This window comes from Tamandua tetradactyla, chromosome X, assembly GCF_023851605.1.
Source record: "Tamandua tetradactyla isolate mTamTet1 chromosome X, mTamTet1.pri, whole genome shotgun sequence".
NCBI classification, from domain to species: Eukaryota; Metazoa; Chordata; class Mammalia; order Pilosa; family Myrmecophagidae; genus Tamandua; species Tamandua tetradactyla.
Window position 1 is genome coordinate 33,676,617 of NC_135353.1, and position 26,317 is coordinate 33,702,933.

At 39.6% G+C, this 26,317-nt stretch overlaps 1 protein-coding gene and 1 long non-coding RNA gene across 2 annotated transcripts; one reads left to right on the plus strand and one right to left on the minus strand.

Moving 5' to 3' along the window:
• Positions 1-431: 431 nt before the first annotated feature.
• On the minus strand, positions 432-18,401 carry UTP14A (UTP14A small subunit processome component). Its single transcript, XM_077146137.1, has 15 exons — positions 18,277-18,401; positions 17,262-17,337; positions 16,443-16,513; positions 15,662-15,726; positions 13,502-13,644; positions 13,045-13,200; positions 8,563-8,682; positions 8,370-8,464; positions 7,633-7,756; positions 7,473-7,550; positions 6,618-7,008; positions 4,652-5,058; positions 3,755-3,948; positions 3,526-3,625; positions 432-862 (listed from the first exon to the last, which is right to left on the minus strand). Exons 1-15 carry the CDS (start codon positions 18,300-18,302, stop codon positions 590-592), a joined length of 2,319 nt encoding a protein of 772 aa, XP_077002252.1. The 5' UTR covers positions 18,303-18,401; the 3' UTR covers positions 432-589.
• LOC143671155 (uncharacterized) lies at positions 12,638-19,113 on the plus strand. The gene is made up of 3 exons (XR_013169496.1): positions 12,638-13,667; positions 15,436-15,526; positions 18,228-19,113. It is a non-coding gene; the product is annotated as an uncharacterized LOC143671155 (long non-coding RNA).
• Positions 19,114-26,317: the final 7,204 nt, after the last annotated feature.

Consider the following 26,317-nt stretch of genomic DNA (forward strand, 5'->3'; position numbering starts at 1 on the left):
TGCTAGCTATTCTAGACAGCAACCTGAGCAAGCAGTGAGGCTGCCACACCCACACAAAAGGGATAGTGGCCAGACTCGTGGGGATAGAACCCAGGTATGGAACCATCCTGTTCTCATGATAGGGACCAGGCTCGAATACAATTACATAGTTTCTGCATCCAGATTTTAGTTTGGGAAGTTAAGAATATAGTCTTTTGTCACTATTCCTGAATCTTGAAATCACTGGCAGTTATTTACAATGGACCATATCTGATGTAATGTATTTAAGCTCAGACTAGGGCAAATTCCCTCCACTTTAAGATCAACGACCTAATTCTGGGTGAGGAAATGAGATTCTCTGACAACTGCAAATGGAGAAGAGTGTCAAAAGGTGTCTGACTTGAAGAAAAAGATTCAACTGGGAGAAAATGCAGAATATACTCCCAGTTAAGTACATTAAAAAAAAAGTCTTTATTTTTAAAATGAGTATTAACCATAGTGTGCTAAGCCAGTTTTCAAATTGTTCCTGTCGTTCAGAGTAAAACTGGGCCAAATAAGTAGTACTCAGGGCTCCCAGTCCAGGGCACCAAGGTGGCACTTCTCCAGCAACTCAATTGATTAAGTTTTTCTTCAGCTGTTTTTTGTGACGGATGGAGAGTTGTTTTGGGTTCCTCTGTATGACAGAAAGGTCTGACCTTGAGGAAGACCGGTAGCCCACATCCTCTGCTTTTATGGGCTTAATGATATGGCCTGGCTTGGTGACAACCTTGGGAGTGGTCAGCTTTTGGAAAGCCCTCTGTGTATTCCATGTAGATCCTATAGGAGTCTGGATGGTCCTTTCAAATTGCTGATGGTGGGTGAATGGGTATGGAAGCACACGCACCTAGAGAGAAAGGAAGAGGGATTTGACATTGAGCTAGGCCTGGGGGGCAGTTACATACTTTAATGGGAACTGGTCAGGTACAGTTTTCGTACACAGGCCTGAGTTCTACGAGACATTCATAGTGAATGAAGCTATTGAGACATCAAGGCATTCCAATACTCCAATCCAGCCATAGGTGTCCTAATTGGCTTAAGGACATTTGGGAGTAGAGGCTTCTAATTTGGATTAGGATCCCCCTAGGCTTGCCTACCAACCTAGAAACCTAAAATGCACCCAGACACTGCCCCTATCTAGCTCCAAGGCTATCACCCTAGAGTGGGGTGGTTTTTTTTTAAACTGAGGTGGAAGTCATATTGCATAAAAATCACCCATTATAAAGTGAACAATTTGGCGGCATTTAATACATTCACAATGTTGCACAACCACCAATTAGCTAGTCTGAAATAGTTCTATTGATCCTAAAGGAAACTCCATACTCATTAAGCAGTTGCTCCCCATTCCCAAGCCCCGCCCCCCCAACTCCCCTGCTAACCACCATTTACTTTCTGTCTCCATAAAATTGCCTATTTTAGACTTTAATTTAAATGGAATCATACAGTATGTGATCTTTTCTGACTGGGTTCTTTCACTTACCATCATATTTTCAAGGGTCACCCATTTGCAGCTTGTATCAGAACTTCACTTTTTTTTTAGGATTTTAGTCTTTGTTTTCATTTTTTTAATTCAACATAACAATATACAAATACATTCTTACCATATGATCATTCCATTCTTGATATATAATCAATAACTCACAATATCATCACATAGTTGCATATTCATCATCATGATCATTTCTTAGAACACTGGCATCAATTCAGAAAAAGAAATAAAAAGAAAACAAAAAAATTCATACATACCATACCCCCTACCCCTCCCTTTCATTGATTACTAGCATTTCAATCTACTAAATTTATTTGAACATTTAGAACTTCATTCTTTATGGCTGAATAATATTCCATTGTGTGTGTATATATACCACATTTTATTTATTCATTCATCTATTGTTAAGAGATCTGGGTTGTTTCTGTCTTTTGGCTATTGTGACTAGTGCTGCTGTGAACATTTTTTTTCATGTATTTGTTTCAGAGTGGGTTTGCTTGTATAATAAATAGTGCAGAGGAGCACTTAGGTACTTTGTATCCCTGTGGATTTTTACGACCCTCCTATACCCTCTTCATGCTCTTAATCCCTTCCTTTCTGGTCCCTGATATGTAGGATTGATGGTTTCCTTGCCCAGTACTCTCTTCTCCACTCTAGCACAATGCTACCTTCAAGCATTTAAGTAAGCTTTAAACACTTCCTCAATGGCTACAGAAGGAAAAAATGTAAGCAGAAAAATGAGGAAGTTAAAATCAATTCTCTATGGGTTAAGAGAATGTCTCATTTTGAGTGCATGTCACCTAGGGCAAGAGAATGAGAGCACCTGGTCAAAATATTCTGTCTTAGGAGTCTTTTTTTTTTTTTCTTTTTGCCCTTCAGCTTGAAGCACACTTTCTTTCATCACATGTTAGGACCTGTAGTTTACAGCTTATTTAAAAGATAAGGAAAATCAAGGGAGATTCTTGGAAAAACTATGTCAGTTTGCTGTAACTGTATTAAAAAAACAGATAAGACCCCTGGAGGAGAAGGGTGATCATTATTGAAAGCCACAATCTACCCTTCACCTGGATTCTGGCCTGTTGAAGCTCATCCACTCCTCCCAACCCCCTACCCTCACCATTCACTGCCTGTTTTCTAGTTATATGGCCTCAACTGGGATTACAGTGGTTGCAATTCAAATTTTTGCAGTGATTGGTTCACAAAATAAGATCAAATAAAATATTATTGAAATATGTATTTTCTTACCTTTCTTCTGTATCCATATTAAATAGTTCCCTCTTTTTTAGGAGGAAAAATATAACCGTTTCAATATTATACTAGCTGAGACAGATCTCAGGGTCGCAGAGTACAGAAGGAAACATCAAGGTCTACTAGCCCAATCTCATTCTTGAGTCCCCTCTACAAACATGCTTTTACCCCAGAGCAGTCTATTCTCTCTGGACTGCTGGAAAAATTTTTCCTTGAATTGAATTCTGCCGCCTTCTCCAATTTCTGCCTTCTGTGATAGTCTTTAATATACTTGATGGTCATGGACGTGCTCAAATTTTCTTTTCTCCAGGGTAAATAACCCTGGCTCATTAACATAAGATACAATTTTAAATCCTGTCATTGTCCCGAACAAGTGCCAGTGTGCCTTTGTTCTTCCTGAAATGCAGCTCAAACCTTATGGCCTATGTTTTAAACACTACCCTGACCATAGGAGGTACAAGCCTGTGGAACAGTGTACTTAGTCTGGTGAGACCCATTGGCATCACAATTATCTGAGGCTCTTTATGAGGCAGATTTGGGGGCCTCACCATTGCTGCAAAGATTATCCAGTAAATCTAAATCTTCTTCACGTACAGTAATCAAGACAGCAATAGACTATCAGGAATTATATCTCCGAGCCATCCAGTGAAAACAAGAATAGATTTGATTCTGTGGTCAAGAGCAGACATCCCTCTTGACCACAGATCACTAGACTATCCCTCCCAAGCAAGAGAGAAGTAAGTCGACAGCACAAGAGCTCTCTAAGCTCTCACCTGATGAGCTGCTGCATGGATATTGCGCTTCTCATTGATAATTACATTTGGTAAATTCTTGTCTTTTCTTGGAGGACCCTCGGGGGTTTTAATGAGAAACCTGAAAAGCAAAATAGCAAGACATCTGACTAAGAGAATTAAGCACTTAGTTAAATGGGCAGGGAGGGTTCTTAAGAGCAAGGTGGGAGAACTTGGTATCCTTCTGATAGGCTTTCTTCCTTGTTCTTACCGTTGTCTTTTCTTGGCACTGGGCTTTAGGCCTGCGCCACCCCACTCGCCCCAGCCAGGCAGTGTTAAGTCCATGTCCTTTGGCTTACTCGCCTCCACAGCTTCCCTCTTTTCTTTCAAGAAGTCCCTAATGACATCATCCCCAGCAAAAGCTTCCTTTATCATCTGCTTTTGGTCTGCCTCCTCTTTATCTTCCTGGGAAGAAACAAGAGCGAGAACGACAGCTTGCCTTAGGAGCAGTGGTTCAAGACGAGATGGCTAGCGTTTTGGGTCATGACATTTGAGCGCCCCCTAGGGGGAAGTGCTGAACAATGACCGCCTTGCAATACAAACCAATCAGTAGCCAATCATGTTCGAATTTTCTACATTCTAGGGTAATTAACCCAGCTCATTATCATGGCACAATTTTAAATTTTCAGTAAGGAAGCTATAAGGTAGAGGAAGGACTGGGGCTGTATTAGTATCAGGCATTCCAGCTGGCCTGGGACATCCCTGAAAGACAAGTGCAAGTATGAGGGCCCCTCATGTTAGCAGATTCAGTTCCCTTAATTGAGGAGAGTAAAACTGTGGCAACAGTTCTACGACTCACCTTAGAAGTGTCTGCCTGGGATCTGGTCAGAGCTCTGAGTAATTCCCTCCTTCCTCTAAGGGCAGTTTTAGAGTCACTCCAGGGAGGGTTTGGTGGCTCAGGATTTAGGATGTGGGGATCTCAGCAGCACTCACATATTTGCATCTATTCCACTGTTTTATTCTGGACCCATACTATTCTGGACCTCTAACTACTGGAACATCCCCTTACACAACAAAACTTCACTGATTCTAGTCCTTGTACAAGAAGGACACATTTCACACCAGCTATGCCCCCCCCACAAAGGCCTACAGCCCTGATTCTGCTCACCAACTCCTCTACTGCTGTGGGAACTGCCAAAGACTTCACGGAAGGAGACTTTGTGGTCAGGAGGTTCTGTAGATCAATCATTTGCTCCTTCTTTTTCTTTTCCTTAGGGGCATCAGGCTGATTATTTGCGATCCTCTTAGATGGCTGCCCTTCTAACACAGGTCTGGGAAGCTCCTTATTTTGAAAATACCCTTCTTTGTCCAGCTCTTCTAGCTCCTCCAGAGTCTGTACTCTCTTTGGTCTCTGCAGCAACAGGGGTTCCTCCTCTTCCTGGACAGTCTCCTCTCTCTGAACTAGGCGAACAGTACCTGCTGAGCTCACTTTTGGCTTCTTAGACTGGTGGTTTTCCTTGTTGAGTTTCTGAGTTAGTACCCTTAATTCAGATAGCACCTCCTGGATGCTACAATCTGGGGGCAAAAAGGAAAGTTGTCAGCAAGGGACGTTATTTAAGTTGCATTAGCAGTGAGCATGCATTGCGTATACTCAATAATGAGCATTTGTTGAGCACCCACTGCGGGCTAGATAGCACAAAAGACATCCCAAGGACAGATGGGGAAGAGAAGTTTCCATACACTAGATCTCCTGGAGTTTGCTAATCATTACCTGTCAAGTAGCAGGCAATGGAGTTTAGTAGTTAAAAGTATCATACTGGGAAGCAGATGTCCTGGGTTCTCTTCCTAGCTTTGCCAAGTGACTCACTGTACAAATGGGACTGTGGCTTAATTTGCTTATATAATAAACCTACCTAATGGTGATGACCCCAAGTTTCAAAGTTTAGAAAGGGAGCCATTTTAATAGGTGGCATTCTTCTGAACTGTCCTTTGCATCGACTTCAGATGCCTCCATTCCTAAGTTAATCCTGCTCTCTAGCTTTGGCTTGAAGCTACTGCAAGAAGTTACTCAGTTTGATCTGGCTTTTGGACACATGCATCTTTATTTCTCAAGAACTGAGTTTCTTGGCTCATTTTGTTTGGGGTCCAGTATCTCTCACTATCTGATACTATTTTTCCATTTGTTTTACAAGGAAATCAAATCACCTTTCATACTTTCCATACTGTGAACAATTGCTCTACACATTTAGCTAGGTGAACAGTTTTTAACAGGCCTCAGGATGCAGCTTGTGTCCTGTGGTTGTGAACAGGCTGCTGACAATCTTGACCTGCAGTGCTGCTTTCCAAAATCCTCTCAGAAATGACTTCTTATAACAATTAATTCCAGAAATCTCTAGCTGAAAACTCTATGTGAGGGTCCTACAATGTATTCTAAATGACAATGCTTACAAAGTAAAAAATTTTTTACCAGGTAAAAACAGATTCTTGCTGTAATGTAAATGCATTACTTCTATGAGAACCAAAATCAGACCTAGAAATTTGTCCAGCTAATCAGGTAGGCTTTGAATGTAGGTAGTTTCTTAAGGAGGCTTTATAATGTCCTTATACCCGGAGTGGAAGCTCTTTGACCTTTCTCAAGGGTGCTAACGTTAATAGCTAACAGGTAGAAAATTCACAAGCAGAGTTGACCAGAGTAAGAATCCTAATTTACCACATAGCTTGTAGGGTCACTCATCTCCCCCAAACAGACACGTAAACCAGCATTACAAAGTGCTAAAAATGCCACTTCCACTTTATACGCAAGACAAAACACCACAGCAATAATTTGAGAAAGCTTCATAGGGCCTCAAAATCCACCTCTATGCATCTATAGGTGGGAACAGATTTTCTCAGATTTGCCATCCTACCACATACACTTCTATCTGGTTTGTAGGTAATGGTAACAATTTATGCCATTACTTCAAGGAAGGTTTAGTTATGTCATTTGGAAGGGCGGTCTAAGACTACAAGCCTTCAAGAGTAGATAAACCTATTCCCCTGAATAGTAAAGGTGCATGTGTGTGGGTGGACACTTACTTCTCCTCTCACAGTCCACAGCGCTATGAAAGATTCCTTTCCATTTTATCACAACTCACCTTTCATCTCTTGAATACCAAGCAGCTCAGGATCCTGGTTGAGCTCAGACCTTTTTCTAAAGGCTCGCCTTTCTGCAAATTCTTTCAACAAAGTTTCTTCTGCCACTGGTCTTTCTTCTTCCTCACTTTCAGTATCCTCATGGTCTACAGGCTCTAGCAGCTGTTCAGGGTCTTTCTGGATTTCAGCCGCTTTTGCATCACTGGTCCAACTTCTCAGCATCCAAGGATTTGGTCCATCTGTATTCATTTGTACTTCATTCGCTACATCAGAGACAAGGAGCGTGTCTTCTTCTTCACCACCTCCCTCCTCTTTCTCACTCTCAGATGCTACCTGGAGTTTCTGTGTCAGTTCTTTGTTCTTGGCCAATTGTTCCTGCATAGCTTGGCGAGCCTGGAGTCACAGCAGGAGAAAACATGGTCATTAGTGACCACAATAACACCTTTCCTGCATGGTCCATTTCTTAAAAGCTGCCTGCTCTCAATTTGACTTGATAAGTATTTAAGAGTACCTGTGGTTTAAACTGTACGTTATCACTGTGCTAACAGCTATGGAATAAAAATGGAAGACAAATTCTTTGTCTTCTAGGAATCAACATGTCAAACAGGATAAAAAGCTCCTCTCCCTCTTACTGAACTTGCCTTCAATGCTGTTCCCCTTTCATTTCTCATTTTCCAGCTTGTTCCTGGTCATTTTCCTCTCTGCCTCAGAGATTTTCTGACACCTTTTTTAGATTCCCAGTTCTCTATTCATCCTCATGGCTCTTGCCCAACTTTGCTTCAGCTAGCATCCTTATGGACTGATTTTCCTTTCTTTCCCCCAATTCCATTTCTTCTCTTACCCTGATGGTCTCTTACCTCCAGGTCATATTTTGCCATAATTGCCTTCGACTTGGCCCATTTCCCACTGTTCTGGTGCTTAAGGCTCATTCGCTCCTGGGAAGAAAAGAGAGAGTGAGATTCCTATCCGCTTCTCAGAAAAGTTGGTTCAAGGAGTGGAGGCAGGAAAAAGTCTTACCATCATTCTGGCCTTTTCGATTTTCTCCAGTTCTTCTAATGCTGCAGTAGGATCAACCTTGCGTAGTTTCTCAAACTCTTTTAGGGCTTTCTTGGCTTTTCCTTTCTTCAGAACTTTGTGATATCTATAGGGTAAAGGGGGTATGGATGAAGAGGTTAGAGATTCAGATAACACACTGATGCTACACATGAACACATCCATACTACTTAAGGGACAAGGGGTTCATGCAGGGGCTAGAACATATATCCTGTTCCTCACAGAGCCAGCTGACTGAAGGGATCCAGCTTGGAACCTGACAGGACTGGCAGGATTCGGGTCCCTGCAGCACGTAGGGGCAGATCTCTGAAGAGCAGAGCCCCCTCTGCTTCTATAGCCCACAGAAAGTAGAACAGATTCTAAAGTAGCAAAAAGCAGGAAGAAAGCCCTGCTGGTCCCAACAGCTGTGGAATATGGAGAACATCACACTGTGATGCCCTGGAAAGGAGGCAGTACTCTTTTTTTTTTTTTCTTAAAAACTAAGAATGAAAGCAAAGCTAGAGAATAGGGCATTACTGAAACGGGTAAAATGACAGGAGATTGAGTGAGAGCTGGAGGAAAAGAGAGCTAGTAACCCCTATTTGACACCTTTTCTATATGACCCCCATATTACCAGTTATCAAAGGTTCTTTTCCAAGTATTCAGGAGTTAGCCTTGTCACTTTCAGGAAACCCAAGGCCAGTTCACAGGGGCCTCCTTACTTTTTGCTTTTGATTTTCTTCTCTCTTCGAGCCTTAGCCTCATAGTAGGACTGCAGGGCCCGGGCCCTCTGAAGTTCTGCTCGGCGCATCTTAGCCTATAATGAACAGCATTTAAAGTGACCCCTGGGCTTGAGGGCAACTGTTGGGGGAAATGTAGCATGACTGGGGATGTCCAGGGGCCTATCACACCTACCTCTTCCAGGCTCATGGCTTTGAGAGATGCCTTTTCCACTGGAGTCAGTAATGGGTCTGTCACTGGCTGCTTGTTCTTATGGAGGATGTTAAAAATTTCCTGCTCCAGGGGAGTTCTTGCCTTAAGGAGATAAAAAAAAAAAGTTCTACGTCTCATGCCACACTCTTACAACTTTCTCTTTACATTTTGATGACCATCTACTTTATTTTGACATTATAATCAGAATCACTAACTGGATAGGATTGGCTGTAACAGCAAGAAAAGGGGGTACCACAAAACGGTTCCAGTCTTGCTGTTCAGCCATATAAATAGCCTTATTGTGATTTAAGTCAAGAGCAAGGGGACTCTGAGGCTACTCTCTAATATTACTGAGGGGGATTGTTCTGTGTTCAGATTGCCAATATATATATGAAAACAGAAGTCCATTCTCTTACGAATCTAAGCAGGATACCCATAAGGTAATGCTGGCAGGACAGAGGAACACCAGTGCCAGATTATCATAGGTCATAAAATGAAATAGTTTCTGTATTGTTAGGTATTTTTGAAACACATAGCTAATTCCCTTATAGTTAGGAATCTTAGATTCATATTAGAAGCCTCCCTTTAAGAATATTTCTAGAGTGAAACGGAGGTTAGAGCTTCAGATAAGCATTATCTGCCACTGATGACACAATCAGGAAAACAATCTGCATAATGGCACAGAGGGGAACTCGAACTTTTTAAACCACAGCCAGCTGCTACAAATTGTGCATGTGTTTTCTTGGTATTAATTATTGAAGAAAAGAGGCAAGAAAAACACTGCATTTTTAGAACATTCTACAACTGTACTTTATAGCAGGGTATGTGTTTTGATTTCCTGAGGTCAAAAGGATACTGCCTAAAAAAAATGACCTTCATGTAATCAACCTGCTTCCTGACAGTTCAAATTTAACCCTAGTCATTTTATAACTTTGGCTCCAATTCCTCAGTTTCCAGTTTTCCATGCAAGCTAGTCTCTATAATTAAGAAACAAATGGACTGTGAACCAGTTATTTCACATATCAACAAAAGACCCCATTTGCTGCTCGAATGATACTGTGAGGATTGTTAAATAATCAGAGCAACCATGCCATCATCCACTTTGGCAAAGCATAAAAATGGTCCTACGTGACCGATCTAATTTCAAACCTCACACACATATCCTATGCGTTTTCTTCAAGAGCCATACACATCATGGTCAGTATTAAACTTACAGATATCTGGAAAAATGCATAAACACATATCACATATCACACAATGCTACTGATTTAATTATAAACCGGTTCTACTGCATAGTAAAGGTGTACTGTTCTTCCATTTTTAGTATTTGCAGTAGTGATCAATCACAGGCTCAAAGTGATTTATATTACAATGTTGTAATCTCCCTTCGATTTAATTCAATTTACAAACATTTATTAATGATAGCTACATTCCAGGCACCCACAAGTGCTGGGTGGTAGGAATATACAGTTGGTTAAGATAGTTCCTGTCCTCATAGAGCTCATAGCCTTTCAGAGGAAAGCTTGATATACCACTAATAACATAACAGGGTAAATGTTATTCTACAAGGGTAATCATAGAGCAAAGAAAAATTAATTCTGATTTGGAGGTAGGTTAGCAGGCTTGCAGAAGGAAGCGACTTTTTGAATGAGGCCTTGAAGTGTAGATACAATTGTGTCATGAGGGAAAAAAGAAACATTCTGAACAGAGATAAGCATAAGCAAAAACATAGCTCTATGGAGATGAGCGGTATGTTACGGAACAATGTGTTGTCCAGTGTAGCTAAAATGCTAGGTGTTTTTATTTTATTTGCTAAGGGGAGATCTTCTGAAAGATCTTAAGCAGGGGAGCAATAGCCAGCTTCAGATTTCAGAAAGAAAATCCTGGTGATTGTGGAGTAGTATTACAGATGAAAGATGATGAGGGCCTAAAACATGAAAAAAGGAAACAGGGATCCCAGAGTTATTCTAGAGTCAGAATTTAAAAGACTATCCCACTGGCTGGATTGGGTTTTGGGGGCAGTTAAGAGAAGAGGGAAGAACCAGATCACTGAGGTTTCCAACCTAAGTGACTGGGGCAGGGGAGTTATGCTGTTTACTGAGTTAGAGGATGCAAGTGGTAGTATAGGTATTGAGAGTCTGGGGAAGGAAAATGAGTAGTTTAATTTGAGTATACTAAGTTTAAGGTACATAGGGGAGACCAGATGAAGCCAACTTTTCACAGTACAGGACTGGAGCTTGGAAGGGGTTGAGAGTGATCTATCACATGATAGTTAGAAGTCAAGGGGGTATATGAATTACTTGTGGAGTTTACACAGTAAGAATAAAAAGAAAGACTGAAAACAAGAAGTCATAGATAAAAGTTGTTTCAGTAGGGAGGTAGGGGAAGAAGTCTTGCTTCATCAGGAGGAGAACAGAGGAGGTGCTGGTAGAGACTGGCTTTTCACAAAGCATGTTTCTCATGAGACAAAAAAAATTTACTTAATTTTTTTATTTTAATTTTTTGCATGGGCAGGCACCGGGAATTGAACCTGGGTGTCCGGCACGGCAGGCGAGAATTCTGCCACTGAGCCACTGTTGCACTGCCCTTTACTTAATTTTTAAGATGTTGAAAATTTAATTTTGTTTTGAACTTTCTTCCGTTTTCTTTTTTTTTAACTTTTTAAAATTGTATAATATATATATATATATATAAAGCAAAGAAAAGCAATAATTTTCAAAGTACTCTTCAACAAGTAGTTACAGGACAGATCCCAGAGTTTGTCATGGGCTATCACATCATCTTGTCAAATTTTTCTTTCTAGCTGCTCCAGAACATTGGAGCTATTATAAGGAATAAATATTTTTTTATCTTCATAATAGACTTTTTTTCTTTTTTGTGAAAAATAACATATACAAAAAAGCAATAAATTTCAAAAGCACAACACAACAATTAGTTGTAGAACAGATGAAAATTTAATTTTAATTAAACTTATTTATTTTTTAAATAAAATCAGCTTGTACTCTCTGGGTTAAATTAGGTCAAACAGGTTTCTTTACTATCTTTCCATAGACTTTGAATCTCTGTGGGGGCATATAGCATGCAGCATTTTCTACCGTGGAAATCTGACCCCCCTACCCCAAACTTTATGAGGACATATTGAGAGACTAATGTTTTGAGGAGAACACTTTGGAAAATCTTAGTGTAGAATAAATTGTCTGAAGGTAAGGAGAGTGGGATGTTCAGGGAAAAATTTACCTTAAATGATTTCTAGCACTTTACAATTTACAAATGCTTTTATATGCATCATCTCATTGCGTTTTCCTCAGCTACAGTTAAATGAAATTTTAGGAAGCTGGACACAAACTATAGTGCAGACTTTTCATTCTCAATCTTCAGAAACCTAATAAACACTAGTCCTTGGTACACTGCATCATAGAAAGAGAATGGTAGTGACTCAACATCATCAGAAACAGAGCTTATCCTCAAAATAGTCAGCACTCACTTGATTTCTAACTACTGTGGCAAGCAATGTTTATTTCGATTAGCTTTAATTACCTCTACTACCCAACACACAGGGACACTTCCTTCTTAGATTTTTAAAAAGCACAGGAGAAGCATAAAGGTCATCTATTCATGGTTTGAGCCTTGCTGTTTTGATTATTTTTCTACATAAGACCGAACACCATTAAAGACCCCATACCAATGGTCTATTGGATAAGAAAGGCGAGCTGTTCTAAATCAGTGTTTCACAGACTTAGATTTCACAGACTAATAATTTCTAGACTTTTAGGGACCAATATAGGATCACCAACTTTTAATTTTGCCAAGTAAGGGCGCTTGAATACCAATCTGCCCCCAACCCTATCATTCACTACCACCATAATTTCATAAAAGATATTTCAACATCATTAAAATGCAAAGACTAACCCTGTAATAAAGGACAGCTGGCAACCTTACACCCTCTAAATATATACACTAATAATTTCTTTTTGTTCCAGATGGATGAAAAATTTATCAGGGATCAGTGTTTGGGAAACCCAGCTTTAAAATCCCCCCTCCACCCCCCGCAGTTCAGAAGTCAGAATGAGTTACTTGATAATATTCTAGTCATTATCAGCAATACATTGTTTTATAGTGCTTAAACTTTGGCTTCTAAGAATCCCACTAAGGCAACACTAACGCAACCAAGGGGTTCCCAGATTTCCTAAGATTCCTGAATGTGGCTTTAAATATCTTTTAAAAACTATGTGCCATGTACCACAAACTAATGAAGGGTGACCACAGAGCTACTCGGATTGGCTATTGCATAAATGACAATGAAGATACCTCCCACTACCCCTTTCTCATTGCTATACTAAAATGACTTAAAAAGCTGAGATTTAGGCTTAATGTATCCAGTCCAAGTCAAGGCTCACAGGCTCTGACATCTCCAGGTTCCACAATCTCATCTTTCACGGTTTGGTTTCATTTTGTTGTACTCACCTCCCAGCCACTGAGCACGTGTTCAATGGGAGCAAAGGCTGACTGCTCCTTCTTCAGGGGAAAAACCAGCTGCTCTGCTTTCCGGTTCTTCAGAACAATAGGATCCCATTTGGACAAGGCTTGTGAGGTTTTATTGAATGCCACTTCTCTGTGGATCTGAAGCAGGCAATGTACATGAAAGGAGGGAGCCACGAGATGAAGAATCAAACTCAAAGGACTACAGGAAATTAGAAGGCAATGGTTCTTAGCCCAGGAAAGAATCAGGATATGCTGAAGATTATTTCTCGCTTACTTCTCAGGACTGCAATTTCCCCTAGATTATTTTTTAATCTTTTCCATGGTAAGGAAATCACAACTTCCCCTCCCATTTTTCAGGCTTTTCTCTCCTTTTATTACTCTTTCTTTACTCGTCAGTTCAATTTCTTTCCCTTAATGGATCACTTTCTTTGTAACTTACCCGCTCGACCTCTTCCTTGTTAAGAGGTAACTCCACAGTCTTCTTTGATTTGACTCTATTCAGTTGCTTTTTCACAGCAGCCAAGGAGGATGAAGTTTTAATGGGCTCAAGCAGATCTGAAAGGACCAGCTTTTCTCCTGTTCCTGTTCAAAGGCCAAACTTTCTGGTAAGACTGAGAAGTGAAACAAAATCTCAGAGACATCTCAGCAGAAAATTCTGGTAGGCAGGCAAATTTGCAGAGAATTAAAAATATTTCTTACTTCAATTCTCTACTTCTAGCTATAATGATACCATCAATTTCTTACATTCCCAATCATGTTAGGGGGTGGAAGAGAAGAGAAAAATACATTATTTAAAATGCTGCCATTTGTTTTCCTCCTGGTCTTTCTGATTCTGCTCTTGCTCTACTGCAATTCATTCTTTCTCTTTTTTTTAATTTTTTTAAAACATAACATACAGACATGAACATTCTTACCATGTGATCATTCCATTCTTGGTATATAAACAATAACTCACAATATCACCACATAGTTGTATATTCACCACCACAATCACCTCTCAGAACATTTGCATCAATCCAGAAAAAGAAATAAAAAGAAAAAAGAAAAAAATCCATACATATCATACCTCTTACCCCCCATTCATTGATCACTAGCATTTCAATTGAATAAATTTATTTTAGCATTTGTTCCCTTCATTATTTATTTATTTTTAATCCATATGTTTTACTTGTCTGTCAATAAGGTAGATAAAAGGAGCATTAGACACAAGGTTTTCACAATCACACAGTCACACTGCGAAAGCTATATTATACAATCATCTTCAAGAAACATGGCTACTGGAGCACAGCTCTATATTTTCAGGCAGTTCCCTCCAGCCTCTCCATTACACTTTAACTAAAAAGGCGGTATCTAAATAATGCGTAAGAATAACCTCCAGGATAATCTCTTGACTCTGTTTGGAATCTCTCAGCCATTGACACTTAATTCTGTCTCATTTCGCTTTTCCCCCTTTTGGTCAAGAAGGTTTTCTCAATCCCTTGATGCTGAGTCTCAGCTCATTCTAGGATTTTTCTCCCACATTGCCAGGAAGGTCCACACCCCTGGGAGTCATTGGAGAGGGGGAAGGCAGTGAGTTTGCTTGTCATGTTAGCTGAGAGAGAGAGGCCACATCTGAGCAACAAAAGAGGTTCTCTGGGAGTGACTCTTAGGCCTAATCTAAAGAAGGCTTAGCCTATCCTTTGTGGGGTTAAGTTTCATATGAACAAACCCCAAGATTGAGTTCTCAGCCTATCTACTGCAATTCATTCTTCATCCAACAACCAAAGTGATCTTCTGAAAATGTAAACCACAGCATGTCATGATGGTTCTGAAAAATCATCCAACTGTCCCCCCTTAAGCTTGGAATAAAATACAGTGGGGGTTCTCAATGGGGGTGATATCACCTCTCCCAAGGAGGTGAAAAAATTTTTAGATGTTTTGTGTCCGTCCAAAGCTCAACCCTAACCTAAAAATTCTTACTCTTAGTATTTAATTTCTTGCTGGTGATGGGGCAAGGGTCAGCACAGGGTGAGGAGATTAAGGAAAAAAGTCTGTGAAGCCTCCTTAGAGGTGAGATAAAGAAAAAATAATTGAGAAACATTGTACTAGATAAAAGCCCCCAAGTAAGTAACTTGAACTCTCTTAGTTCAGATAGAATACCTGCCTGTCCTAACTCAAAGGGTTGTTTTACCTAAAACAAAAATGAAATAGTAACACAACTATGTAATGATATTGTGAGCCACTGATTGCATACCATGTATAGACTGTATGTATGTGAAGGTTTCTCAATAAAAATATTTTAAAAAATGAAACAGTGAAAATTAAAGAACTATACAATTCTTAAGTATGATTAAGGTAGTGAGAAGCAGCTGTCTTCATGGCTCTCTATTCCAGAGATATCTCATCAAGTTCTCTGTGACCCAGTGTAGAAGAAGTAGAAGAAACTCAAGGACATCAGACTACCCCTCTCAACCCATTCTCATAGGTAAGTATTTATGGAATGATTAATTAACCACATTAAAAATAAAGTTCCGGTGAGGAGGGTGGTGAGGTGATCATTATGCTTTGGAACCCCACAAGCTCCATGTGTAGCCATCTTTTTTCCCTTTGTTCAACTTACCTTCAGAACTGACATTGAACTCTGACACCTTCAGACAAGCCTCTGATCTTTCAGCCAATTTCTGCCTGAAATTAGGCAAAACAGAATATAGTATGAATGGACACATTTTGCTGGGAAACAAACACTTTTCTCTTCAAAAAAGGCTTTGGTAGCATGTGTTTCTCTTCTTGGGCCAGGTTTCATCACAAAGCAATTGGTAACCAGTTCTTAACCTGGACTTTTCTATTTGCCAATCCTGAGTATTTTGCCTAGTGACCTGCCTTACTAGGAATAAGTGGAGATAGTCTATCTGTTCTCTTAACGCAGACTCAGCCCCTCAAAAATACAATACAAAAGGTATACAAGGTAGAAAAAGATATTGGACTTGGATTCAAACACACCTGGATTTGAATCTTGGGGCTCTCACTTAAGAGCTGGGTAACCTTGTAGCGAGCAACTAACTTCTCTGGTGGGGAAGAGTAATGCCTCCTCAATGTTTCAAAAGACTAAGTGTGGATAAATAAATAAGACTTTAAATGCACGAAGGCCCAACACAATAATAGCAGCAAGAATAATGATAATAGTTAACAATTATCCTATGCTTACTATATGCTGGGCTATATTTACATTTATGAACTCATTCAAACCACCCAACAACCTTATGAACTTGGTCCGATTATTAATCTTGCTACAATGATATTCATGTCTTCATTGTCTTGAGCACTCAATAAATGTTACTTGTAGATAGATCTCTCATGGAATTCAGCTAGTTATAACCTGCCCAAACTTATGGAAATGTTACCTGTTCTTTCCATCAAGCAAACTGATTGCTTCCAGAAGCTTTTGATGCTTTCTTTCTCCATCAATTTCCCCCTAGACAGAGAAAAGGGGAAAAAACAATATAGAAATTGAGGCCCCTGTAAAATTTCTTGTCTTTTCAGTCAGTGGAGAATTGGGTGAACCAGATGAGGTGTGCAGGCATTCCAGTTCACACTGAATGAATCACTTTAAAAACCAAATCCCATTATTATAAAAAACATAGATCCTCAGTAATCTAGGAGCTAATGTCATGTCTGCCTTGTTTTGGGAAGAAAAGTGCAAAAATGTTTCCATATCGAATATATAGTGTGATCCTACACTCATAGAAACTTAGACATATAGCATCATATCCACAATTACCAAGGTAGTTTTTCCCAGGGAAAAAACAACCAGAAAACAGAAACACAAAAACTTGCTGTCATTAAAATAGGTGCTCTGTGCTCTTCCCCTTCTCCCATGAGCAAAAAAAAAAAAAGTCTTGTCATAGGAATACAGAGCTTAAATTCCTATAGCATCTGTTAGGGATCCAGCTTAATATATATGCATATTTCAATCAGATAATTAAGCAACTCGCTATAGAAATTCAAACTTGGGAAATCATATAATGAGGGCTAGGTGTTTTGGTCCTAATTATACATTTTATATATGTTCTTAGAATTCCCACAGAACTTAATATAGTGTCTTATAATGAAACACTGTAATATATACAATGTTGCCACCCCATTTCATTTCCACAATATGCCATCCATCTCAATTTTGAAGCACTAAGCAAAGTAGAGTACAGTTAGCAGTTGTCACCTACCTCATCTTCACTGGCACTCAAAGGGTAGTCTTTTGACAAATCCACTAGTTCTAATTTTTGGCTCGAAGCCAGGAGGCTATTTAAGGAGACAATAGAGAAATATCACTTGAAATAACTTTTCTTCTTTCAAAACAATCTCTAAAACATTATAACTACAGTTCTCAGCACAGAGTAACCCTATCCTCAGGCAAAGGCACAAACCACCCAATGTGAAAGCCTTTGGAAACTTGTCAAGACATTAAAATTTAGACTTCATAAGTTGGGTATCGCCTCCAAGAAGTGATATCCATACAGAACTGTATGGGCGGTTTCACAATTTATATGTCTAAGTATCCACACAGCAGGCACTCTTAAAAATGCTATTCATAAGTGACTTCTGGGGAAACAGATGAAAGCAAATGAGTAATAGCCACCTTTCTCGGGGTGTGCTGGCCAAAGCAGGCGCGTAAATGGAAGAGACTGCTATCCAAAAACATAAATTATAGTCTACTCTTACAATATACAGTGTATACCAACACAAGGCAACTGTTACTTAGTAAGTTACATTTAAACATTTAGTTCCCTCATGGGGGGAACATGAAACATCAGGGAGAGAAAAAGTCGTGGATGACGCCAATCAGCAAAGGTTTTCAAATAAGGGGAACTTATAACACATGCACTGCTTGAGGGGAAGGTTAAAGGGGGGCGGGGGGGAAGGAGTCATGTGACGAGGAAAGAGAAACATCTTAGCTAGAGAGGGAGAGACCGCATCAGGAGTAACAGAGAGGGAGAGACCGCATCAGGAGTAACAGAGAGGGAGAGACCGCATCAGGAGTAACAGAAAAAGGCTACAAAGTTGAGATGCGGAAGGAGCGAATTAAATTAAAAGGGCTTTAAAGGATGGGCCACAGACATAGTAACAAGTGGCAAGGTCTTGGGAGGGGAATTACTGTCGTCTATTAAAAAGGCGCTTCTACTTCCCCAAAGGTGGAAAATGAGGCGCCCAACAAGGACCCAGAACCTCGTTAGCCCTCACCTCTCGGCAGCCCTCGTTGCGCTCATCTCAGCAGCCCACTTCTCACATGGGCCAAGAGCGGAAGCCGAAAGAAAGCAATTTCTGTGCGGGCCGCAAAGCAATTTTTACTTCCGTCAATGACGCGCGACAAGGTCGCGTCATCTCCGTTCTGTATGGCAGCATCAGACAAGGAACCAGAGACGCTTCCGGAGGGGCTTGTGGAACACTGAGAGGCTGGCGAGTAAAAGGCCAGTTAGAGGGCGGGGCTTTCTTTCCCCACCCGTACCGCACCTCTCGGATCAGAGTTTTCTGTTCTCACTGCAAAGGGCTTCCGGGAGGTTACAGGCTGGTGAGCTTAGGCCAAGGTGCTTTTCTGTCAGGGACGATCCGGAGCCTTCGTTTGCCTCTCTGCCTAGTCTGAAACAAAAGCCTGCAGATTCTGTGTGTATTGATAGCGTCCTGCAAACCCGGCGCCGGTCAGCTGGAGACTTTATTGAACGCCCAAGAAAAGCCAGGCATAATGCTCGGCTATTCACCGGTGATCAAAGCAAGTTTCCTCCCATATTATGGAAACATTTTTGATCCCGTGCCGCCTTATAATTGTAACTGTATGTTTCTCTTTTCATCCAACAATGAGCTGTGCCAGTAGTTACACTTCCTTACCTCCCATCAACTTTTCTTTTTAAAAGTAGTTTTATTCACATACCATACCAGTCCATCCAAAGTGTACAATCAGTGGCCCTCAGTATAAGCAGAGTTGTGCATTCATCACCACAATCAATTTTAGAACATTTAGAACATATCCCTTTAAATCCGTTATTATTGGCACTTAGCATTGGTGTGGTATTTTTGCTATAATTGACGAAAGAATATTAAAATATTACTGTTAACTATAGTCCATAGTTTGCCTTAGATATATTTTTCCCATATAGTACTTTATTATTAACACCTTGTAATAGTGTTACATGGAATAGTTCATGGAAGAACATTTTTATATTTATACTATTAACCACATTTATATATTTATACTATTAACCACAGCAGTAGTACCCAACAGGGTTTGCCGTGTTATACACTCCCATGTTTCATCCTCTAGCTTTCCTTCTAGTGACATACACGACCCAAACTTCCCCTTCAACAAGAATCACACCTACAATTCAGTGCTGTTTATACATTCATGATAGTGTGCTGCCATCATTCTATCCTTTTCCAAACATTTACAATCAATGTTCTTAAGCATTCTGCACAAATTAAGCATCAGTACCCCACTCTCTGCCCCATTCTATCCCCTGGTTGGTAGCCTATATTCTCGATATTAACTCCATGAATTTGCTCATAATAATTAGTTCATATCAGTTAGATCATACATTGTTACCCTTTTGAGTCTGGCTTATTTCACTAAGCATAATGCCCTCAAAGTTCATTCACATTGTTGCATGCATCAGGACTTTATTTCTTCTTACAGCTGAATAATATTCCATCTTATGTATATACCACATTATCTTTATCCATTCATTGGTAAATGGACACTTGTGTGCTTCCATCTTTTGGCAATTGTGAATAATGCCACTTTGAACATCAGTCAGTGTGCAAATATCTGTCCACGTCCGTGCCTTCAGTTCTGAGAATATACTTAGTAGGTAGTGTAATTGCCAAATCATATGGCAATTCTCTACTTAGCTTCCTGAGGAACTGCCAAACTGTCATCTGCAGCAGCTGTACTATTCTACATTCCCACCACAAGGGAATAAGTGTTCCTATTTATCCACACCTTTCCAACACTTGTAGTTTTCTGTTCTTTTAATAGTGGCCATTCTAGTAGGTGAGAAATGATATCTCATTGTGCTTTTTATATGCATTTCCCTATTAGCTAGTGATGTCGAGCAACTTTTTTATTGTGTTTTAGTCATTTGAATTTCCTCTTTGGAAATTTATCTATTTAAGTATTTTGCCCATTTTTAAATTGGGTTGTTTGCCTTTTTATTGTAGAGTTATATATTCTAGATTTTAAACCCTTATTGGATATGTGGTTTCCAAATATTTTCATCCATTGAGTAGGCTGCCTTTTCACCTTCTTAACAAAGCCCTTTGATGCACAAAAATATCAGCTTTTAGGAGTGTATCAGTTAGGGTTTTCTAGAGAAACAGAATCAACAGGAAATATTCATAAATATAAAATTTGTCTGGACGAACTGCACAGGAGAGGCTCGCTGGCAGAAGCAGGAAGAGAGCCTGTCTCTTCTGAATCCTCCTTAAAAGGCTTCCAGTGATTAGATTAAGCATCACTCATTTCAGGAGACACTCCCCTTGACTGATTACAAGTGGAATCAGCTGTGGATGCAGCCGACATGATCAGGATTTAATTCTATGAAATGTCCTTATAGCAGCAGACAGGCCAGCACTTGCTCAACCAGACAAACAGGTACCACCACTTGGCCAAGTTGACACATGAACCTGACCATGACAAGGAGGTTCCATTTACCTAATTTTTCTTGCATTGTTTGTGATTTGGGTATAAAGTCTAAGAAACCTCTACCTACCATAAAATCTTGAAGATGCATCTTCAATACATGTTCTCCTAGAAGTTTTATGGTCCTGGCTCTTATATTTAGGTCTTTGATCCATTCTGAGTTAGTTTTTGTTTAATGTGTGAGGTAGGGGTCCTCTTTCATTCTTTTGGATATGGGCACCAGTTCTCCTAGCACCATTTGTTGAAGAGACTGTTCTGTACCAGCTGAGGGGACTTGGCAGCTTTATCAAAAATCAAGTGACCATAGATGTGAGGGCCTATTTCTGAACTTTCATTTTGATTCCATTGATTAATAGGTCTATTTTTTTCTGTGAATACCGTGCTGTTTTGACCACCGTAGCTTTGTAATAAGCTTTAAAGTCAGGAAGTGTGAGTATTCCAATTTAGTTCTTTTTCAAAATGTTTTTGGCTTTTCTGGACCCCTTACCCTTCCAAATAAATTTGATAATTAGCTTTTCCATTTCTGCAAAGTAGGCTGTTGGAATTTTGTGTGGTATTGTGTTGAATCTGTAAACCAAATTGGGTAGAATTGACACCCTTTTTTTTTTTTTGATAAAAAGTAATTGTAAAATAACCTTGAGGGATGAGGGAAAAGGTGGAAATATCAAACTTCCCTACATGTGGAAGAAAGACCTGATATTCTCGCAATCACTGGGGACTGCCAATTTGATGGGGTGAGCCCTCATCTTGAGACTTGATCTTTTGAAACTTATTCCCACAAAGAATTGACATCTTAACAATATTTAGTCTTCCAAGACATGAACATGAAATGTCCTTCCATTTATTTAGGTCTTCTTTTATTTCTTTAAGCAATGTTTTGTAGGTTTCTGTGTACAGATCCTTTACATTCTTGGATAAACTTACCTAGATATTTCCTAGATATTTGATCCTTTAGTTCCTATTGCAAATCAATTTTTTTCTTGGTTTCCTCCTCAGATTGTTCATTGCTAGTATATAGAAACACTACTGACTTTTTTTATTTTTTAATTTTTTTATTAATTAAAGAAAAAAAAGAAATTAACACAACCTTTAGAAATCATTCCATTCTACATATGCAATCAGTAATTCTTAACATCATCACATAGATGCATGATCATCATTTCTTAGTACATTTGCATCGATTTAGGAAAAGAACTAGCAAAACAACAGAAAAAGATAGAGAATGATAATATAGAGAAAAAAATAATAATTATAAAAAATAAAAAATATATATATAAAAACAAAAGACACAAACAAACAAAAAACAAAACAAAAAGCTATAGCTCAGATGCAGCTTCATTCAGTGTTTTAACATAGTTACATTACAATTAGATAGTATTGTGCTGTCCATTTTTGAGTTTTTGTATCTAGTCTTGTTGCACAGTCTGTATCCCTTCAGCTCCAATTACCCATTATCTTACTCTGTTTCTAACTCCTGCTGAACTCTGTTACCAACGAAATATTCCAAGTTTATTCTCTAATGTCGGTTCACATCAGTGGGACCATACAGTATTTGTCCTTTAGTTTTTGGCTAGTCTCACTCAGCATAATGTTCTCTAGGTCCATCCATGTTATTACATGCTTCATAAGTTTATTCTGTCTTAAAGCTGCATAATATTCCATCGTATGTATATACCACAGTTTGTTTAGCCACTCCTCTGTTGATGGACATTTTGGCTGTTTCCATCTCTTTGCAATTGTAAATAATGCTGCTATAAACATTGGTGTGCAAATGTCCGTTTGTGTCTTTGCCCTTAAGTCCTTTGAGTAGATACCTAGCAATGGTATTGCTGGGTCGTATGGCAATTCTATATTCAGTTTTTTGAGGAACCGCCAAACTACCTTCCACAGTGGTTGCACCATTTGACATTCCCACCAAAAGTGGATAAGTGTGCCTCTTTCTCCGCATCCTCTCCAGCACCTGTCATTTTCTGTTTTGTTGATAGTGGCCATTCTGGTGGGTGTGAGATGATATCTCATTGTGGTTTTGATTTGCATTTCTCTAATGGCCAGGGACGTTGAGCATCTCTTCATGTGCCTTTTGGCCATTTGTATTTCCTCTTCTGAGAGTTGTCTGTTCAAGTCTTTTTCCCATTTTGTAATTGGATTGGCTGTCTTTTTGTTGTTGAGTTGGACAATCTCTTTATAAATTCTGGATACTAGACCTTTATCTGATATGTCGTTTCCAAATATTGTCTCCCATTGTGTAGGCTGTCTTTCTACTTTCTTGATGAAGTTCTTTGATGCACAAAAGTGTTTAATTTTGAGGAGCTCCCATTTCTTTCTTTCTTCAGTGCTCTTGCTTTAGGTTTAAGGTCCATAAAACCGCCTCCAATTGTAAGTTTCATAAGATATCTCCCTACATTTTCCTTTAACTGTTTTATGGTCTTAGACCTAATGTTTAGATCTTTGATCCATTTTGAGTTAACTTTTGTATAGGGTGTGAGATATGGGTCTTCTTTCATTCTTTTGCATATGGATATCCAGTTCTCTAGGCACCATTTGTTGAAGAGACTGTTCTGTCCCAGGTGAGTTGGCTTGACTGCCTTATCAAAGATCAAATGTCCATAGATGAGAGGGTCTATATCTGAGCACTCTATTCGATTCCATTGGTTGATATATCTATCTTTATGCCAGTACCATGCTGTTTTGACCACTGTGGCTTCATAATATGCCTTAAAGTCAGGCAGCGTGAGACCTCCAGCTTTGTTTTTTTTCCTCAAGATACTTTGAGCAATTCGGGGCACCCTGCCCTTCCAGGTAAATTTGCTTATTGGTTTTTCTATTTCTGAAACATAAGTTGTTGGAATTTTGGTTGGTATTGCATTGAATCTGTAAATCAATTTAGGTAGGATTGACATCTTAACTATATTTAGTCTTCCAATCCATGAACATGGTATGCTCTTCCATCTATTTAGGTCTTCTGTGATTTCTTTTAACAGTTTTTTGTAGTTTTCTTTGTATAGGTTTTTTGTCTCTTTAGTTAAATTTATTCCCTGGTATTTTATTCTTTTAGTTGCAATTGTAAATGGGATTCGTTTCTTGATTTTCCCCTCAGCTTGTTCATTACTAGTGTATAGAAATGCTACAAATTTTTGAATGTTGATCTTGTAACCTGCTACTTTGCTGTACTCATTTATTAGCTCTAGTAGTTTTGTTGTGGATTTTTCCGGGTTTTTGATGTATAGTATCATATCGTCTGCAAACAGTGATAGTTTTACTTCTTCCTTTCCAATTTTGATGCCTTGTATTTCCAATATCATCACATAGTTGCATAGTCATCATCATGATCATTTCTTGGAATATTTGTATCTGTTCAGAAAAAGAAAGAAAACGAAAACAGAAAAAAAATTTATGCATACCATACCCCTCACCCTTCCCTTTCATTGACCACTAGCATTTTAAACGAAGTTTATTTTAACATTTGTTCCCCCTATTATTTATTTTCATTCCATATGTTCTATTCATCTGTTGACAAGGTAGATAAAAGGAGCATCAGACACAAGGTTTTTACAATCACACTGTCACATTGTGAAAGCTATATCATTATACAATCATTTTCAAGAAACATGGCTACTGGAACACAGCTCTACATTTTCAGGCAGTTCCCTCCAGTCTCTCCATTACATCTTGACTAACAAGATGATATCTACTTAATGCTTAAGATACCTCCAGGATAACCTCTCAACTCTGTTTGGAATCTCTCAGCCATTGACATTTTATTTTGTCTCATTTCACTCTTCCCCCTTTTGGTCGAGAAGGTTTTCTCAATCCCTTGATGCTGAGTCTCAGCTCATTCTAGGATTTCTGTCCCACGTTGCCAGGAAGGTCCACACCCCTGGGAGTCATGTCCCACATAGACTGGGGAGGGTTGTGTGTTTGCTTGTTGTGTTGGCTGGTCTCTCCATAATTTTCAACTCATCTGTCCATACCCTGGACACAAGGAGCACCAGACATAAGGTTTCCACAATCATACAGCCACACTGTAAACATCATATCCTCATACAATTGTCTCCAGGAATCTAGGCCACTGGAATACAGCTCAACAGCCCCAGGCACCTCCCTCCAGCCACTCCAATACACCATAAACTGAAAAGGGATATCTATATAGTGCATAAGAATAACCTCAAGGACCACCTCCAACTCTGCCTGAAATCTTCCAGCCACTGAAACTCCACTTCATCCCATCTCTCCCCCTGCCCCGGTCAAGAAGGCCTTCTCACTCTCTTGATACCAGGTTCTGGTACATCCCTGGCTCCCTGTCCCACGTTAACAGATAGACTCACACCCCTGGGAGTCATGTCCCGTGAAGGGGAGAAGGCAGTGAGTTCACATGCCGAGCTGGCCCAGAGAGAGAGTCCACATCTGAGCAACAAAAGAGGGACTCTGGGGGTGACTCCTATGCCTATTTTTTAAAATAGGTTTAGCCTGTCCTTTGCAGGAATAAACCCCAAAGGGGCAAATCCCAAGACCAAGTGCCTAGCCCACCTATCTAGCTGTCCCCACCACTTGCGAGAACACCAGGAATTCCCCAAATGGGAAAGTTGAATTTTCCCCCTTTCTCCCCATTTTCCCAAGGGGACTCTGCAAGTACTTCTTTTTTAAATTAATTTTTTTAAAAACGTAACAACAAACAAACACAAACATTCTTACCATATAACCATTCCATTCTACACATATAATCAGTAATTTACAGTATCATCACAGTTGTGTATTCATCACCATGATCATTTCTTAGAACATTTGTATCAATTCAGAAAAAGAAATTAAAAAATAGGAAAAAATTAACACATACCATACCCCTTACCCCTCCCTTTCATTGATCACTAGCATTTCAATCTACTAAATTTATTTAAATATTTGTTCCCCCTATCATTTATTTTTAATCCATATATTTTGCTCATCTGTCAAAAAGGTAGATAAAAGGCGCATCAGACACAAGGTTTTCACAATCACACAGTCACTCTGTGAAAACTACACCATTATACAATCATCATCAAGAAACATGGCTACTGGAACACAGGTCTATATTTTCAGGCAGTTCCCTCCAGCCTCTCCATTACACTTTAACTAAAAAGGTGATATCCATTTAATGCATAAGAATAACCTCCAGGATAACCTCTTGACTCTGGAATCTCTCAGCCATTGACACTTTATTCTGTCTCATTTTGCTCTTCCCCCTTTTGGTTGAGAAGGTTTTCTCAATCTCCTGATGCTGAGTCTCAGCTCATTCTAGGATTTCTGTCCCACGTTGCCAGGAAGGTCCACACCCCTGGGAGTCATGTCCCATGTAGACAGGGGAGGGCGGTGAGTTTGCTTGTTGTGTTGGCTGAGAGAGAGAGGCCACATTTGAGCAACAAAAGAGGTCCTCTTGGGGGTAACATTTAGGCCTAATTTGAAGTAGGCTTAGCCTATCCTTTGTGGGGTTGTTTCATATGAACAAACCCCAAGATTGGGGGCTCAGCCTATTACTTTAGTTGTTCCCACTGCTTGTGAGAATATCAGAAATTGAGCACATGGGGAAGTTGAATTTCCCCCCTTTCTTGCCATTCC

Excerpts from the sequence above, each read along its gene's own strand:
- UTP14A (XM_077146137.1), bottom strand. The coding sequence starts at position 18,302 with ATGAGCGCAACGAGGGCTGCCGAGAG. Across the intron at positions 15,727-16,442 it reads TTGCTTGATGGAAAGAACAG|GCAGAAATTGGCTGAAAGAT; the intron begins GTAACATTTCCA and ends GCCTAATTTCAG. Across the intron at positions 7,757-8,369 it reads AAGAAAATCAAAAGCAAAAA|ATATCACAAAGTTCTGAAGA; the intron begins GTAAGGAGGCCC and ends TTTACCCTATAG.